This window comes from Asparagus officinalis, chromosome 2, assembly GCF_001876935.1.
Source record: "Asparagus officinalis chromosome 2, Aspof.V1, whole genome shotgun sequence".
Classification (NCBI taxonomy): domain Eukaryota; kingdom Viridiplantae; phylum Streptophyta; class Magnoliopsida; order Asparagales; family Asparagaceae; genus Asparagus; species Asparagus officinalis.
Window position 1 is genome coordinate 75037601 of NC_033795.1, and position 17905 is coordinate 75055505.

At 36.3% G+C, this 17905-nt stretch overlaps 2 protein-coding genes across 2 annotated transcripts in view; one reads left to right on the forward strand and one right to left on the reverse strand.

The window, feature by feature from the left end:
* Window positions 1-9868, forward strand: part of LOC109831322 (pentatricopeptide repeat-containing protein At2g41720) — a 25776-nt gene extending 15908 nt beyond the window's left edge. The window contains exons 7-16 of the mRNA XM_020398656.1: window positions 4-24; window positions 1181-1353; window positions 2201-2306; window positions 2775-3884; window positions 3978-4083; window positions 4159-4363; window positions 5655-5787; window positions 6034-6138; window positions 7633-7753; window positions 9498-9868. Coding sequence (XP_020254245.1) covers window positions 4-24; window positions 1181-1353; window positions 2201-2306; window positions 2775-3884; window positions 3978-4083; window positions 4159-4363; window positions 5655-5787; window positions 6034-6138; window positions 7633-7753; window positions 9498-9523 — 2106 coding nt within the window. The 3' untranslated portion in view covers window positions 9524-9868. The remainder of the gene's footprint in view (window positions 1-3; window positions 25-1180; window positions 1354-2200; window positions 2307-2774; window positions 3885-3977; window positions 4084-4158; window positions 4364-5654; window positions 5788-6033; window positions 6139-7632; window positions 7754-9497) is intronic.
* On the reverse strand, window positions 12058-16702 carry LOC109831630 (heme-binding protein 2-like). Its single transcript, XM_020398989.1, has 2 exons — window positions 16435-16702; window positions 12058-12685 (listed from the first exon to the last, which is right to left on the reverse strand). The coding sequence occupies exons 1-2, from the start codon at window positions 16632-16634 to the stop codon at window positions 12229-12231; spliced, it is 657 nt and encodes a 218-aa protein (XP_020254578.1). The 5' UTR covers window positions 16635-16702; the 3' UTR covers window positions 12058-12228.

The following is a 17905-nucleotide window of genomic DNA, read 5'->3' on the forward strand; positions in this document are numbered from 1 at the left end:
AAGAATTTTCCTCTGCTTATTAGGGTAATTGTTTGCTCCCGAGAAATAGTGAATCTTTTTAGGCTAAATAGCACTTAAATATCTTATAGCTTCACCCACTTTGCACTTATAATATACCCTCTCTTGTTTTTTGTGGCATTTATGTATCTTAAGTTGCAAACATGAAACTTTTTGCCTTAGGGCCTGTTTGGATTTGTAGGGGGTGAAGGGAAGTTAGAGAGAAGAGAAGAGAAGGGAAGAGAAGGGAAGGGAGTTCCCTTCCCCTTGGTTACACCCCAATTTGAGGGGTAACAAATTTTATACTATTAGGGGGTGAACCAAGGGGAACTAGGGTGAATTAACTTCACCTCCTAAGTGTTCCCAAACAAGGTGTTAATGTTCTGATGTGACACTCATTTGCTAATTGATTCTAAGTGTCATGTGAGAATGTCCAATTGAAAATTTTCATCTCCGCATGATAGAGGGTATTGATGGGTCAATTTTAAACAACTTAGGGTAAATAAATGCTGCAGAAAACAAGTGAGGGTACGTAAGTGCAATGTGAGTGAAATTATTAGGTAATTAAGTGCTATTTAGCCTCTTTTTAGGGTAATTTTCACAAAACTCCATCAAGTTTGGTCATTCCAGATACCCCTTAACTCTATGGATAAACTTGCTCACCCTCACCCAGCCCCCCCGCCAGCTTTCGTAGTTCTAAGAAATACTCACTACTTCCCAACTTTCGCTGTCTCCTAAAAATACCACTAAAGCGTGAACACAATTTTCACCGTGTAAAAATATGCTCCTGCATAATTTTACCCTCGGGACTCTGTGGTTATCGCCATCGGAAGGGGGGAGGTTGGGTTGGTGAGGACCCCAAAACTTGGGGGGTTATGGAAAGTTGAAAGTTGCAGGGTTATACTGACTGTACGCTAAAATGTTTTGTGGGTTGCCCCCCCCCCCCCTCCCCTCTCCGGATGGGGGGGGGCTTACTTGTGGACAGCTTGAAAGTCTAAGGGTTCACCTTCTATGCATCTGGGGTTTAGGAGTTTTAGAGGCTTAATTTGTGATACGCTTTTGAAGTATTTAGGATGAACTATCTTATGCACTTGAACATGGATATTACATTTATGAGTTCTGAATTATATGGCAGTGATGAGTTAACATTAAACATATACTATTCCGTTGGCATTTGTTGCAGGAAATAACAGCCACTGGTTCTCTTGAACATGCTGTTCAAGTCTTTCGTTGGTTGAAAAATCAAAAGATCTATTGTGCTCGGAGCGACATCTATAACATGATGATACGGTTGCATGCTAGACACAATCGAACTGATCAAGCACGTGGCCTGTTTTTTGAAATGCAAGAATGGAGGTAAGCATGATATCAACCACACAGTCTATTTTACAAAAGAGCATGTTCTAATAACTATGGGTTTGATATATACTGTATATAGGCACATGTAGGATTATGCACATGGCTGTGTTGTGTCCCTGTATTCTACTTATTGAATGATTTTCTATGTTCTTGTCTTTGTATCTTATCATATCCCGCTTTCATGTCCGAGTTGTCTTGTCCACGCCTCCTAGCGTAGTATCAAAAATAACTGACTGAAGGAGAACTTAGAGTGGGAAAGAGAAAATAGTATGTGCATTGATAACATGTGTCATAAGTTGATATAGTGCGTAAATTCTTTAGTGAGATATCTAATTGGATTGAAGTGAAGACTTGAGTAACTTCCACCAAAAGGATGTCTTATATGAAACAATTACAATTGGCCAAAGATGCAGAGGTGGATTGCCACTTCAAATGTACAGGACTAGACAGTTACGAATATAATACTTTTTCATTTCATCTTTTTCCCCCCCCCTCTCCCTCTCTCTTCCCCCCTCTCCCTCTCCTTCTCCCTCTCTCTCTTAGATGCAAAGCCTTGTCAATAATCTGATTGCAGGCCTTTGTACATTATGCTAAAACTATACAGTACGCAATATGGCTATGCATAAAAGGGTTTTAGGTATGTAACATCCGTCTGTACTGATAAGAGGTGTTTCCTAGCATCAATTAAGTAAATTCTGTATTAAATAGTTGATATGGATGTCACACTCTGTGACTGAGCTTTATGAAGCTAGAGTTGTTGGATTTGGTTGTTTGGTTGTTTGTTCGCTTGCTTGCTTTTTCTTTTGCTTGCTATTGCTGTAATTAATGCATCATTTCATTTCAGGTGCAAACCTGATGCTGAAACCTACAATGCTCTCATCAATGCACATGGTCGAGCTGGTCAGTGGCGTTGGGCCACAAATATAATGGAAGATATGCTTCGTGCAGCAGTATGTCATTGTAATCTCCTTATCTGATGCTGCTTTCTATGATAGATATGGATCAGAGTCACCACATAGACCTGCAAATACTAGAGTACAATACAAAATAATCTCTTCATCAGTTTCATGTTTCACTGAATTCATAACTCCAACATTCTTTTCTACCTGTTAATATTTGCTTTAAATATGTGTTTCCCTCTGGTATTTATTCTTGAATGTGCTGTTATTTATATATTAATGCATCTGTATTGATTTGAACATGTGCTGTTTGTATCAAACAAAAAACATCAATCCATAGTGGTTAGGGCACATTATATTGACGTATGCACATCGAAATATATGTTTTCGTATATTCTGCTGATTACCATTAAATATATTCCGTTGGACATTTACTTATTATATGACATTTAGTAAACTATTTCTCTATTCCCTTTCTAAATTTTTTTCCTGCTTAATTCCTATAGAATGTGGATGCAGATACCTCCTAGTCGAACTACATACAACAATTTGATCGGTGCTTGTGGAGCTAGTGGTAATTGGAAGGAGGCTCTAAAAGTTAGCAAAAAAATGACTGAGAATGGTGTTGGGCCAGATTTGGTTACTCACAACATAGTTTTATCTGCTTTCAAAAAGGGGAGTCAATATTCTAGAGCACTGGCGTACTTTGATCTGATGAAAGAAACAAACATTTGTTCAGATACAATCACTCTTAATATAGTCATACATTGTCTTGTAAAGCTTGGACAATTTGACAAGGCTGTGGATATTTTCAACTCAATGAGGGAGAAAAGAATACAGTGCCTCCCTGACGTGGTAACATTTACTAGTATTATTAAAGCGTATTCAATTTGTGGTCAAGTCGAAAACTGCAAAACAGTTTTTGATATGATGCTTGCTGAAGGAATAAAGCCTAATATTGTTTCATATAATGCTCTTCTTGGTGCTTATGCTTCACATGGGATGCATGAAGAGGCTCTAGCTATTTTTAAGTCACTTAAGCAAGCTGGCCTCAGACCAGATGTTGTATCCTATACTTCATTGCTCAATGCTTATGGCAGATCTGGACAGCCTGAAAAAGCCAAGGAAATCTTTGATTTGATGAAACAAAACTCATGTAGGCCAAATAAAATAAGCTACAATGCATTGATTGATGCTTATGGGTCTGCAGCAATGTTGGCTGAAGCCGTTGAAGTTTTGCGTGAGATGGAAAGTGATGGCATTCAACCTGATGTTGTCTCAATAAGTACTCTTTTGGCAGCCTGTGGACGCTGTGGCAAAACAGTAAAGATTGACTACATACTTGTAGCGGCTAAATCTCGAGGGATTAAACTGAATGTAGTTGCTTATAACTCGGCTATTGGCAGCTATATTAGTTTCGGGGAGTATGATAAAGCTTTGGCATTGTACCTGTCGATGAAAGAGAATAATATAAGACCTGATTCTGCGACTTTCAATATATTAATAAGTGGTTCGAGTAAGATGGGTAAGTATGAGAAATCCCTTGAGTTTTTTGACGAGATGAGGAGTATGAATATTCCATTATCTAAGGAGGTTGGCTCATCATTAATAAGTGCTTGCAGCAGACAGGCAAGTTGTCAGCCTTTATTAGCTTTGAAATTCTATATTAAATATGATGATCTGGACACATAAGCTCACTCCTATGTTTCCAAACTTTTTTAGGGTCAGCTGGATAAAGCGGAGACCATTTTCGCAATGATGAAGGAAGTTGGTTGCTCCTATGATGTTATATCGTATACTACTATGATGCATGCTTATAGTACAGCTGGTAATGTCATATTGTATTGTAATTAATAATCAATATTGAATTTTATTTAAGCTTGCTTGATTGGAACTGCTTTAGGCGATTGGAAGAAAGTTTGGGAAGTTTTTAAGGATATGGAAGAGAATGACATTCAACCAGATCCTGTAGCATGCTCATTTCTTATGGAATCTCTTAATAGAGGATGCCAACCTACCCGGGTTCTTGAGTTGGCAGAGTTGATGAGGGAGAAAAACATCCTTTTAAATTCGCGTGCCTCTTTTGAGGTCTTATCTGCTTCAAGCATGTAAGTCTTCTCTTGCATACTAATGGATATGCTTGACAAGAACAATTTTGTATCTTTAATGCTACTGTTAGTTTTGTGTTATGTAATTATAGCAGCCACAATCATTTGCTCTTTCCATCCTGTTAATTGTCTTATTCAAATTTAAAGTGGCTTCTGTGTTTTCTGAATATCGTCCTAACAACTAAACCTTTCCTTTTAAAATAGGATCTGCTATGGAGCATTGCTAGCAGTTGAGAAGTCTTAGCAAAAAATTGGTCATGTTTTTACAATCATCAAAATTTTAGTGTTTAAACTGCTATGTTTTAGACTTTTAGTTTCTTTGATACAAGATAATGAATTTTTTAGTTCTCCTGTTTTTATCTTGTACATGGATGATCCATATGCACAAATTGTTATCCTTTCCTGAGGATATATTTTCTTGATTTCCAGATCTACATTAGTTTTTTTCTTTTCCCAGCAAAGCAGTAGAAAACAAATGCAAGAAAGAGGTATCATTCAGCCTCGTTTGGACAACTACCAAGCAAGGTTTTAAATATCGGATGTGGGGGAAATATCGGATGGCCAAAATTCATATCGGATTGCATATATCGGGGGTATATGGTATATATCGGAATGTCATAATGGATGATTGCATATATAGTATAATGCACTAAAATGTAATTTTAACATACTTAATGAAATCTAAACCTATAAAATGTAAATAATATATGTTTAGCATCACTAATCAACCTTGTAAAACAAACAAAAATACAAATCAACGTTGCAACATTCGTCTGATTTTTTTATGCCAAAATATCATCTGATATAATGGGAAAATCATAATATGTCGTGCAAAAATTGCCAAATGTAGTATATTATTTTGCGACAAGCTATATAAAAGGATAGATCGGTCAACATAACAGCTGATATATCAGCCATAGCAGGGATATATCGCCCAAAATAGCCAAAAAGCGGTAAATGGTATTTAGAGACTATATCGGTTGCAGTAAGCCCTCTAAAAGGATATATCGGGGGATATATTGGGCCATGTCGGGGATATTTAAAACAATGATACTAAATCCTTTGTTGGGAGAACTATGATAATGAATTACACTTGTGTCAGTAGATCATGACTCTTGTCTTGACTACTAATTTCTCAATGTTGCTTTAGTTAGGACTGCAACAATTTTTGTTTTCTTTGTATGTAACTTTATGGGACTTGTTGAAGATCTTAATGTTATTCTACAGGTTAAATGATGATCAAATATCTTTTCTGGTTACTCATTAACAACTTTCTCTTCTCCCCGTTAAGATTGAGAGATTGGAGAAAAGCAAGTGAGATCGTGGAACACATGGACCTTTCGTTGTCATTGACATCAGTTGGCCTCTTGAATCAACTTCTGCATTTCCTTGGCAAAAGTGGGAAAATTGAGACTATGATGAAGGTACCTGGTAAAATGCTAGATTATATGTTTAATATTCCAATTTAATTTCCCCCTAAAATTACACATTAAAATGACTGATATCCATATCTGTCACATTATGCTATTCAAAGTCTACTACATTCTTTACTTTTATGACATATCATTTCTTTTGGAAAGTTTCTCTGTATGTCTTGGTTCATTGAGTTGATGTCCATAACTGTTCTCATTTTCTATATTTAGTTAATTTTCAGTATTTTTTATGTGCAGCTATTTTATAAGATAGTGGCTTCTGGTGAAAAAATCAGCTTCACAACTTATTCTGTTCTCTTGGAGAACCTTTTAGCTGTTGGGAAATGGAGGAAGTATATTGAGGTGAGGAGAACCTCTATAATGATATAATTTATTGGAATTAAATGACTGTTTCTTCGTAGCAGTTTACCTTGTTCATGGTATAAAACTTCTTTCTTTTCTGTTCTTTTTGCTGGAATGCTCTCGAGGACCCCAGCTGTCCCTTCTCTATTTTGTTAATAAAACATTAGAACATGAGGGATTTATAAACACTACCTCATGCCTGACCCACTTAATCGGGCTGCTACTCCTAATTATTACAGAAACAAAAGAAAAAGATTTGTGTTCTAATGCCTATTTGAGGAGACAAGAAAGATGAAGGAAACCAAAACTTGAATCTCTTTGGAAATACCAAAGGCTGGATATTCAAAGAATGCATTTTCTTAAGTGCCTGACAAGGTAGAAATCAACAACACTTATTATTACCTTTTTTCTAATGGATCTGTACTACTCTAGAATGACTACAATGATACTCATTCAGAGTCAGAAAAGCCTTAATGCTCTGAATTAAATAAGAGCATTGGCACCATTCCTAATATCTCATAGAAGTTGGGACCAGCTTCCACAATGACATTCTTATCACCTTTTGAAGACATTGTAGCATCTCACCGAACATTGCTTATTCATTCTGCATTAAAAATATCCTCTGGTCACCAATAAAACAAGAAATGTAAAGAACACTCGCATCTTTTTATGGGATTACCCCTCCGCCTGAATCACCAGAGGAATTATGCCCTTCCGCATTGTGCTTAAGAGAGCTATTAGGAGGATATTGATATTTGAGTATCTATATGAAGGTTCGGACTTTTTATGCTTGCCTATAAAGCATTCCAATGATCTAGGACTGCTGAAAGGAGATCTGACAATAATAGAGGCTTAAAAGCAGAACATTTTATTCCTGTAATACTTTATAGGCCAAAAAAATCTTGGGCAACAAAATAACGAGTCCAGGAAATTTAGTGTAGATGCATGGGTGGAAATACGCTAAAAGGGAGGATAGTAAATGTCTAAATGACTGCCTTCATGAGAAGTTAGAGTTTTTTCTATTGAAGATAAAAACGAGGGAGAATCAATTTAGGTGCTTTACAGGTCAATTTTAAGTAGCCAACTCTTTATCTCTCTAGACACACACATATGGATATACTTGGTTACTTCAAGGCAAATCCTTCCCGTTCAAATTCGGTATTTGCAACTATATGAAAGATTCACTCCATTAAAGTTAGATTCATTTTTTGAGAAGCACCTAAAATAAAAACGTACATCTCTTAAAGTTGTTTGGACCATGCATCACATGTTTTGAATGGATTTTTCTTTATTATACACAGTTGTTGCCTGTTGGTTTTGTTGAATTTCTTCTCTTTAAATCATGATAAATTCTTTTTGTTCTAGATTATATTTGTTAAGTTCCAGTTGACTTTTCCACCTTGCTTTTTCAATTCATCTTTTGCATATTCTTTGCCATATCATTTTTCAGCCTTGTTGATGTGCTGGCATAACAATAAATTTTTGCATGCTCAGGTGCTACAGTGGATGGAGGATGCTGGAACTCCACCATCACCTCAGATGTACATTAATGTCCTTTCATACACATCGAGGGACAAAAATACGGAGTATTCTGTTCAGATTCAAGAAAGATTGCGTAAGAGATTTTCTTTTTATTTGACAATATTCATACTTCAAAAGAAATGCTGCTGGAAAATAGTGAAGCACTGTTTTACTGGTGCTTCTATATCTTTGCAACACCTTTGATTCTAGACATAATTACATTAGCAAGAAAAGCTAAAGTTTTCTTGCTGTTCAACGTCATGGTCTAGTTGACACTTTCATTTAGTCTGAAAATATTGCACATTATATGCAAGCTTTGAATGTTTATCTTATCTGTTCATGTCTTCAAGTTGATCAAAAAATTTCTCCTTTTGTTACTCTCATCATATCACCTTAGCCTTTTCCTACAAAATTGGTTGAAGGTGGAGCCCAAGTTGATGAAGTATTTAACAAAAATATTCACCTTGGTCAACTTTATTTAACCCAAGTGTCAAATTCTGAATCAAGGAAATTACAGCAAAGCGAGGGCTGTATCCTTAAGAGCAGTTGGCATATAGTATCACCTAGGCACTCTTCTTGCAACCAAGAAGTATAGCTCAACATTTTTTCTTGATTAATAAGACAAGAAATTGACTAGAGATGATTGATCTTTTTAGTGAATACTTGAGATTTAAGCTGATGTATAAAGCGAAGAGCAAATAGAACATATTCCAGTGATTCTTGGTTTATTAATCATTCATTCAGTCTGAAGTTGAAGGAAACATGAGTTTCTGTTAGGGAACCATGGACTCGTACGAAAAGATTACATGTTGTAGGGAGAGATTAAAACTGAAAGATCGGTACATTTTTGTATTATACACAGCTGAAATTTAAGTCCGGTAATTATAAGTTGTTTAATCAAAATGACAATGTATAGTTCAACCACATCAATAAGCATAATTTGATGCATGGTTACTTCCTTAAACAAAGTTCATAGGACCTTTGGAAAAGAAAAAAACAATTTCACATCAAGCTATCATCTCCAATGGATCTATCACCATTATTATTCATCTTCATTTTTTTCACGTGCACAAACTATGTTATATCAACTATTTACCTTTTCTCCCTTTGAGCAATAGCCTTAAAGGTTAAGGGTCTTACTGCTAATTAGCAAAGGAATAAAAAAACTCATTCGATGCTTGATTATTAGAACTAACAATAAAATGATAGCATTTATTAGAAATTAATAAGTGCAACTCTCCCCTTCTTTTCTCCCCCCTTGATGTTGTGCTGTTTGCTTTCCTTCAAAATCCAAAAGCAATCACGAATGTTTATCCAAGAGTTTTCTTATGTTAGACAGGGTTCTCTCTCTCGAATCCATTCATCAATCACCCGATCATAATCTATCATCAAAACCTATCATGATCTGTTCACTTGGGCTTTGTTCCTGTAATTGAACTTCAAAGTTCTTCCCGAATGAGTTCACAAATCTATATATGAGTTGAATCAACTTGTCTTGATATATTGCATGTCTAAGATATGAATCATATTGTGAGATACATTGATTCAATAGGTACATATGTGAAATGTATTAATTTCCATGCGTATTTTGTCGCCTTGTCTGTAAGGTATGACAAATTTAACCATTGTATCCAGAAGCTTAGGCCATGTTAAGTTGTGGGTTTCCATTCTAAGATGATACAACTGTTGTATTTATGATATGGGTCAAGGATCACTTTCAAATAACAAAACATGTACCCCTTTACAACTATGTTTCCATGATTGTTGCAGTAATCTTTTCGCTTTACTAATCAAGAACTTATTTCCTAAAGTCATCTATCTGCATTGGTCTTCTACAGATGCACTGAGACAAAAAATTGCCTGAAGTTGGTGAGGCTTCCGGTGAATTAAAACCGCCGCATGGTCGCGAAGCAATTATGCCTCGATAGAGGAAAGACAAGATGATGCCCTCCTACCTGTAAAAATATTCGATAAGGTTGATACTATGACCGAGTTTTCCAACCTAATCGTAGCAGTCTTTGATGCGCGTCACTTTCAAGATTCCAACATGTATTTGGCTCTCGCCACGTGTACCGTATTATACTTACGTAAATAGGTTTGATATAAAAATGACAACAAATCCTTGTTTTTGCGTGTTCAAAATATAATCTCATTTCTTCAGCTGGTTATCTTTTTGAATGTTATCGCTTGCGTGTGCTTACTACCGAAAGCTCTGAGATCAAAGTGTTATCAAATGTTTAAACTACATATATATATGTTGGATGGAATCTATTCAGTGTTTAAGAGAAAATCTCATTTCTTCAGCTGGTTATCTTCTAGACAACCTTCTTTCTCCTTCACGAGCTGCAAACATGCATGTATTGTTCTTCCTCTTCCTACTCAAGCCCTTGCCCATCGTCATTCTGGCCATGGAGTAGCGGCGAGCGCAGGTGAAGCGAGCCAGAATTATTTGGGGGGGGGGGGGGGGGGCGCGGTGCGCAGAACGACCGGGAATCCGTGAATAAAAAGAGCGGAAATTTATGAAAAATGTATAAATCACTTTGACCATTTACCAAGCATGCTCTCATAAAGCAATGAGACTGGTCCATCATTTCTGCTTAGAAACATCAAAGCAAGAGCTACATTTTTTTCATCCCAAAAACCCTAGACTCTTGAGAGAACTAGACCCTCTAATAACTAGTATGATTGAAGAGAATGTGGATCCCTCTCAAATAAAGATATGGAATGAGAAAAGTTGCTTAGCTTGGGAGTGTGTCCGACTTGCATCATAACAAGTAATGCAATGTGAATTAACAATTTCGACAGCATAACTAATTAAAAGACTATTTTTAAATAATTAATAGGATTTGAGGGACTAAATATGAAGTTCGTAGATTTAAAGGACTAATTCAAAATATTAAAGATGTAAGGGATCAATACCCAAAAAAAAAACCCTAAATGTAAATGTCCTACAAGCAGTTGTTTAATACACCACTCTTATAGAGTTTCACTATCCTTCATGGCCATTAGGCATTATTTGTTCTTAATGTCAAAATTAGTTATAACTGTACCGTAAACTTTATACTATTTTTGTACTATCACAAACAAAGACTGAGGAGGTCCATGATGACTGACAAATTTCTTTTAATAATTTTTAAGAAAAGGCCACACACATTTATTAGTGACAGGCACACGGCAGAAAAGTAATATAGCATTTGTAGTAAAGTTATCATTTTCTCAAGGGTGTTGCTACAGGGACCCAAATAGGGGACCCAAGGCATGAGACAGGTGAGGTGTCATCATCTGGTTGCATGATGGACTGTTCATGAACAATACATCATGCAATCGGATGGTGACACCTCATGAACAGTACATCATGCAACCGGATGATGACACCTCACATGTCTCATGCCTTGGGTCTCCTATTTGGGTCCGTGAGGCATTAATGTTTTCTTAAGAACAAACCTACCAGCTAAAGGATGTTCTCACAGGATGTGCACTCCTTTTTAAAATCATATGAGACTGTTTAAAGTAAATAATTAATGAACAATACAGTAATAATTTGTTCAAACAAACTGACGGTAAAGTTTGATTTTTAAACCACTCAACAAGAGCTAACTTGATCTATGCAATGCGCAATCTCATTCTCCTTGCAATAAATTACTTCTCAAACAATAATTTTCTCCGAGCAAAAAAAATAAAAATAAAATAGATACATACAAATTGAAAATTCCAATAAGAATCAATCCAGCAAACTTAACATGCGGCCACTATGAGAGGTTCTACAGGAAAATCGTGAGAACTTCATTTATTAGAATTAACCAAAGGGCATGCTTTTTGATGATAAATGGTAAATTAAAATAACCCCACGCAATTTTATTAGTAAGAGTTTAATGAATAAAAAGCAACTACAACAGCAGAAAATCTTCAAAAGTTACCTGCACGAAAACAGTAGTCCCCGAAGGAGGCTATATATGGAAAAAGTACCAGTAAGAAAAACAGAAAACCTTATTAGCGAGAGATTGTCAAAATACGCTCCGGCTGAACAAACAGATTCTTGAACAAACAGACAGCATACTGAACACCTCCATCAGTACTAGATAAGTTGAGGATATCAATAGTCAGAAAGTGAAGGAGGAGCAAAGTTGCCGCCCACGCTTGACATGGGTATCGATATCCCTGTGCAGGGTATCGATATCCCTGTGCACCTCGATGCTCGAGTCGTAGCTGGTGATGATGAAGGCATTGCATTTCCCATCATTTCGTAAGGTGTGATATGTCCATACATTATAGATAACTGATTATAAACTCATATGTGCTACTGTACAATGCCACAAACTTAGCTGTACATGCTGAATGGCATGGTTCACATAAGGAACATTTTATCCACCAAGTCCAGTCCTCACATACGCGCACATATCTTCCACTCACAGAAAATAGAATAGAATAAAATAAAAAGATAACTGCATCAACTTTTATACCGTAATATCTGTATCATTCTATAACAACACTTATTGCAACATCAGAAACCGAAAGCACTAGCATCATAGCTTAACATATATACATACACAGATGCAACAAAATCGCTCCTCAATGAGCAGCTCTGGATTCATATATTTCACAACCTGGCACTTGAGATCCATCAACATCAGCCCACACCTCATTAACTCGACCAATGATACGAAACGGGGAACTGTATTGGGCAATCGAATACGCGTTCTTGTCTAGAAAGTCAGTGGAGTTTGCCCAACTAGATCGACTCAAACTGAGAGCCAACTTCTCAGCCTCTTTGATAATGTTGCTGTCCCTGGCAAAACCTGAGAATTTCCTCACAGCAGTACAGTGGCTTGCCCATTTTACAGGCTGGAGGTTAAGTTCGGGGAGGGGAAGTGGAGGAGAGGCTTGGAATTTAACGGGAAGGTAGAGACGAACAAAATAGGCTGAAGAGTGGAGAGGGCCTGCATCTGGAACAACGCTTGTTAATACTGGAGCAGTCATTGCTATCCTTGACCAATTTAGATTTGCTCCTTGAATGTATTGAAACAATCTGAAATGTTTTGCATGAAATTGATTAACTTAATTTAACATAGAGATGAAAAATCTGACATCGAAGCATCTACAGCCAGCAAATTCAACAAATACCCAGAATTGGATTTGCCAGTTAGACACTAGTTATGGCAGATAAAATCTGTGGGATACAGAGAGAGAAAAGCAGTAAGTTATAGCTGGACGCGACAAGCGAACCAGCCAGCCAAACCACATTATTTGTACTGCAAAGATGTTACGATGAATTCAAACTCCAAAAGTGCTTTCTATAATTTATGTATAGGTACATACAGAGACAGACAGATATATCACGGAGAAAATGTTTAATAATCCCAAAAAGTAGAAACGCACACATACAGGCACATGAACAATATGATCAAACAGGAGTACTCCTTAAGACATAATTTTCCTCCAACTATAATGGATAAAATGCTAGGAAACCAAACAACATTTAAGCTAAATCGAAACAAATGAATATCTCCAGTGCGGGAACTAAACAACAGAAATATGGTGATTGAATTTTCATCTTAGAGTTGCTGATCATACTTAAAACAGGAGTGATTTTGCTTAGTGCATGGCTGACTAACTCCTTCTGAACAACAAATATCAAATTTCTCTTGTATGAGGGCAAGTCTCCTAGTCCACATCTATCGTGTCATTTTTCTACGTGAGCAGAGCCATGAAAAAAGCGCAAAGCTAAACTCTTTCAATTACATAACCAAGACAGAGACATTTGTCCATCATACAATACTCTGATTCTGCCAAAAACACTAGGACTAGGTATTACAGACACAATGCAAAAAAAAAAAAAAACAAACATGACAGGAAATCGGATTCACAAGCTGATATTAACTCAAGAAAAACCAAAGCTATAAGCATATATGAATGCACAGGAATGACAAATAGTAGCAAATCACAAAAGACCAAGAGTGTTAGTTAAGGTGAGACATTACAATAAGGGGAAATGACATACAGACATGACAAGAATGAATTAAAACCACTGCAAGTAACGAAAACAGGAAGATTCTTTAGACCCGTAATTAAGAAGACAGCTGACTCAACGAAATAGAGCATCCAAGTTGACCACAAATAGTGAGAATTTAGGAAGAAATGAGAGAGGTTTGATTCACAAAATCAAGAGCGATTCAGCATTACGATCCATGAGCTAGCATTTAATCTGTAACAACATGTCCATGTGATCACCAGAGAAAATCAGACAATATTCACACTGTCATCCAAATATGCATGTACAGGTTCAAAAGGGAAAATTTTTTATCCTAATCAACTGATTTTATCAAGAAAGATTACTATAATTTTAGGATTGGTGTTGACCATCTCTCTTTATGCATGAAAATGTTATATACTTTTATTTAAGAAGAGTAACACAAAGCATAAAGAGACAACAACAATCTGAACTAGTACCTAGACACAAGGCTTTAAATATCGGATATCAAGGAAATATCGCATGACCAATATTCATATCGGATTGCGGATATTGGGAAAATATCAGGATATTTGGTAGATATTGGCATGCTATATTGGATGATGTGAATATATAACATAATGTCCTAAATGTAACCTAAACATACATAATGAAATCTAAGAATACAAAAATATAAATAAGATATGTTTAAGATCGCTAATCAACCTTTTAAAATAAATAAAAGTCAAACTCAACATTGCAACATTTTTTCCTATTTTTTGAGGCCAAATGTCACGTGATATATTTGGAGAATCATGATGTGTCACCCGAAATTTGCCAACAGCGGTATATTGTTTTACTATGAGCCATATAAAAGGGCAGATCAGCCAACATATCAGCTAAAATATTGACCATGCTGGGGATATATCGACCAAAATTGTCAAAAAATAGTGAAGGATATTTAGACCATATCGGTTGGCATCAAGCGTTGTAAAAGGATATATCAGCCAACATATTGGGCCATGTCAGGGATATCTAAAACAATGCCTAGACATAGTTCAAGTAGGATTTGATGAGTGAATAACCACAACAAATGAAGAACACGCCATATCTCACACCTGCATTTGCACATTATAGTTCCTCATGATCTGAAGGTTTTTAATCTCTGAATCTCTATAATGATAATAAATTTTTAATTTTGCATTTGCATATGCTTTATTCCCCTTGTTGTATAACAAAAAAAAGGACGAGTTTGATACTTACCAAGTAGCAATTAATTCCAAAAAAATCAGGAACATTACACTAGATTATTGGTTTATCATCAGCAGCTACTAGGATTACAGTTTCACAGTATTCCAATTTTTGCATAGGATACTCATCTGCTTGTCCACATGAGTGCAAGAACATAATGGATGGTTGGAGTGAGTGGTGTAGGTAGGACGGAAAAAGTGTAGCTTCTTCAGTTAAGTATTTAAGATGGCAAGCAACCAGGTGCGTCTGTAAACCTATTCAGCATTATTACCTAAAATATGACTTTCACTAAGCCAGGGAACAATCTGGAGAACAAAAATCAACACAAACTGACTGAAGGAGAGAAGTCAAAATTGCAGCCAAACAGCAGACAATTATCAGCATGGAGCACTCAGTTAAGCACAGATAGAACACCATTTTAGAGCCTTTAATTTACCATTAATAACTAACATGCGAGAAATTCATGCTATCAAGAATCCTTAAATGGTGCACTTACAAAGTTACATCCTAAATTATCTCTACATTCAAGGTTTCAGTTTGTTCATAAATCATCACAAACACCGATCCCTACCATGAATAGACAAAGTGAGGATTCAGAATAGAAAGAGACCTAGTGACAAGAGAAATTAATGCTATCAAGAATCCTTAATAGGCATAGATTAATTCTAACTTAGTTGAATTGTTCACAAAGAAAAACTTACACCACCACAAAGCCAATAGCAACAAAGCCAAAATTCGGGTACATGAATATTATTCACCCATCCAGTTATACTAAAGGCTATCACCCCTATTCTGTTAACCATTTTCATATTCTTCTTAATTGCTTAAAACAAAGTTCTCCTATGTCTACCTTTAGTTCTTTGCCTCATTAACTATAATCTTGTCACTTCTCCTAACCGTTGCATTTAGTGGCCTCTATGCACATGAAGATACCATCTCAACTGATTATCTCTTCCAATCCTCAAAAGAAGTATCCTCTAACCTCAAAGAAAAACTTACACCACATAAACCTAAATAGCATTAGCCCTCATGGTTCTGGGTGAGCAGTAGTATTTTAATCCTAGAAGTTGAACATGAACCATGCATCAGAAGAATTTTAAAATTCAACATAAGTAGTCACCGAAATAATTCTATACCATGATTCGCAGAATCGCTGCTATCGGTTTGACCACCGGAACAAAAAGTTTTTAAAAAAATATATCAGAGTTTTATGGCTTTGTGGTTGAACACAAGAATGAAAATGTTAGCTCTTCGCTTCTTTTTTTCTCATTAGTGAATGAATAAAGATTCATGTAACAGACCACAAAATTTTTAGATAAAGGCTTTGCTGTTGTATGTAACTGATAGCAGACGTACCAAATTGGGAATTTGATCTACCGCAGTCCCTACAGAAAAGACTGATGCATAATAACAAAATCAATCTAAAATCCATCGTAATTCACAGAAGAAATCACTCACAACAGCAAATTGAGCTGGCCCAGTAAAACCCAACTCAAAAAATCGCAAATTAAACTGCAAGTTGCCATCTTTTTTTCTCAAAATTGAAACATCGGTAGGGCTTAAAGAGAAATCGATACCGATGGAAGCCATTCTTTGTTGCTTTCTCGAAGGAGATGTCATCGGCTTGAGCTGACATCCATGCCGATTCTCTGTAGAGCCTAATCTCGAAGTCCGATTCAGAGTGGATTACTGTGTACTCTGGGGACTCGATTGCAGAGACTGATGCAGCGAAGAAGAGGAACGGAGTGGAAATGAGGAAGAAGGATAACTTCTTCATCCTTTGAGTTGATCCTTTTCTTCGATCGATCCCTCGAGAGGTTAATGGGGTGCCCCATCACAAGGAATAAGCCCCCCTGCAAACGGTTAAGAGGAGTGATTAAAGTTAATGATTAAAGTATTTAGCTTATTCGATAATAAGAAGTACTAAATTAAGAAGGGCTAAATTATTAACCTGTTAAATAAGTTTTATTTTAGTCATTGTGATCAGTTTTAGTGTTTGGAAATAATAATGATTTTGACTATTTTCTTTATAATTAGAAGGGTTAACTCTTAATCATTCTAATTAGGAGTATTAGTCAACCCCTTATTTTGATGGGTTAACTTATTTTAATCGCTCTAGAGAGGTTAGCTTAACCCCTTTATATTTTTTATGTTTGGCAAATTACGGAGGGTTAACCCACTTTAACTCTTGTATAGATTTTTTTTGTTTGGCGGGTTAAGAAGGGGTTAAGTCTCTTTAACCCATCATTTAACCTTATACTAAACGGTCCCTAAATGATTTGGTTTTTTTAAAGATATTATTCTCTTATATTTTTCGTATATTTGGAAATTAGTCTACCAACTAACTGGGATCTCTGTAAGGTCGGTCCCCAGTTGTGTACTCATTTCGTAATCAGTCCCACAAATCATTGAGTTTTTAAAGCTATTTTGAAATTAGTACTCCCAGTCAGAAATAGTAGTAGTAATTAGAAGAATTGTTTCTGAATCACAGTAAAAAGCTAGACAATTGAAACTACAAGAAGATAGAGTGGTTCATTGAAACTACAAGCCTGATAGAGTGGTCAGTGCTCAGTTGGAGGACTCATGGATTTAAACCCGAAAGGGGGGACATTTTCAAAGAGCCAAAAACTGATTGGACCATAGGAGCAGATCAATGCCTTCGAATGAAGGATCGGATAGTTATTGTTATTAATAACGCCGAAATCCAGGCCTTACACACATGAGGGATTTTATCTCGATCCATAATTAGAGATAAACCTATGTCTAATACGTGTTGTCGGGTAATCCATTCTCGTGAAATTGACCAAGTCTATGTATTCGGCATCATAGCACTAAGTCTAAGAGAGTTTATTCTTTTAGCATAACGTTACATATGGAACGGACTTAGACAATCCACATGCTAGCCCGACTCAAACGGTAGTCGGTAAAGACTTATCAAATCCATTGATGGCTGAGGGTTTACCAAAAATCCTATTATGCGTAGACGTCGAACTCATCTTTGTGTCTCAAGTATAGACACTAAGCTCATATCTGCGTTTTAACTACCAA

Bases quoted from the DNA above. Each gene is read 5' to 3' on its own strand.
- LOC109831630 (XM_020398989.1), bottom strand. From the start codon at position 16,634: ATGAAGAAGTTATCCTTCTTCCTCATTTCCACTCCGTTCCTCTTCTTC. The intron at 12,686-16,434 runs GTATCGATTTCT...AAAACATTTCAG, and splicing joins ACAAAGAATGGCTTCCATCG to ATTGTTTCAATACATTCAAG.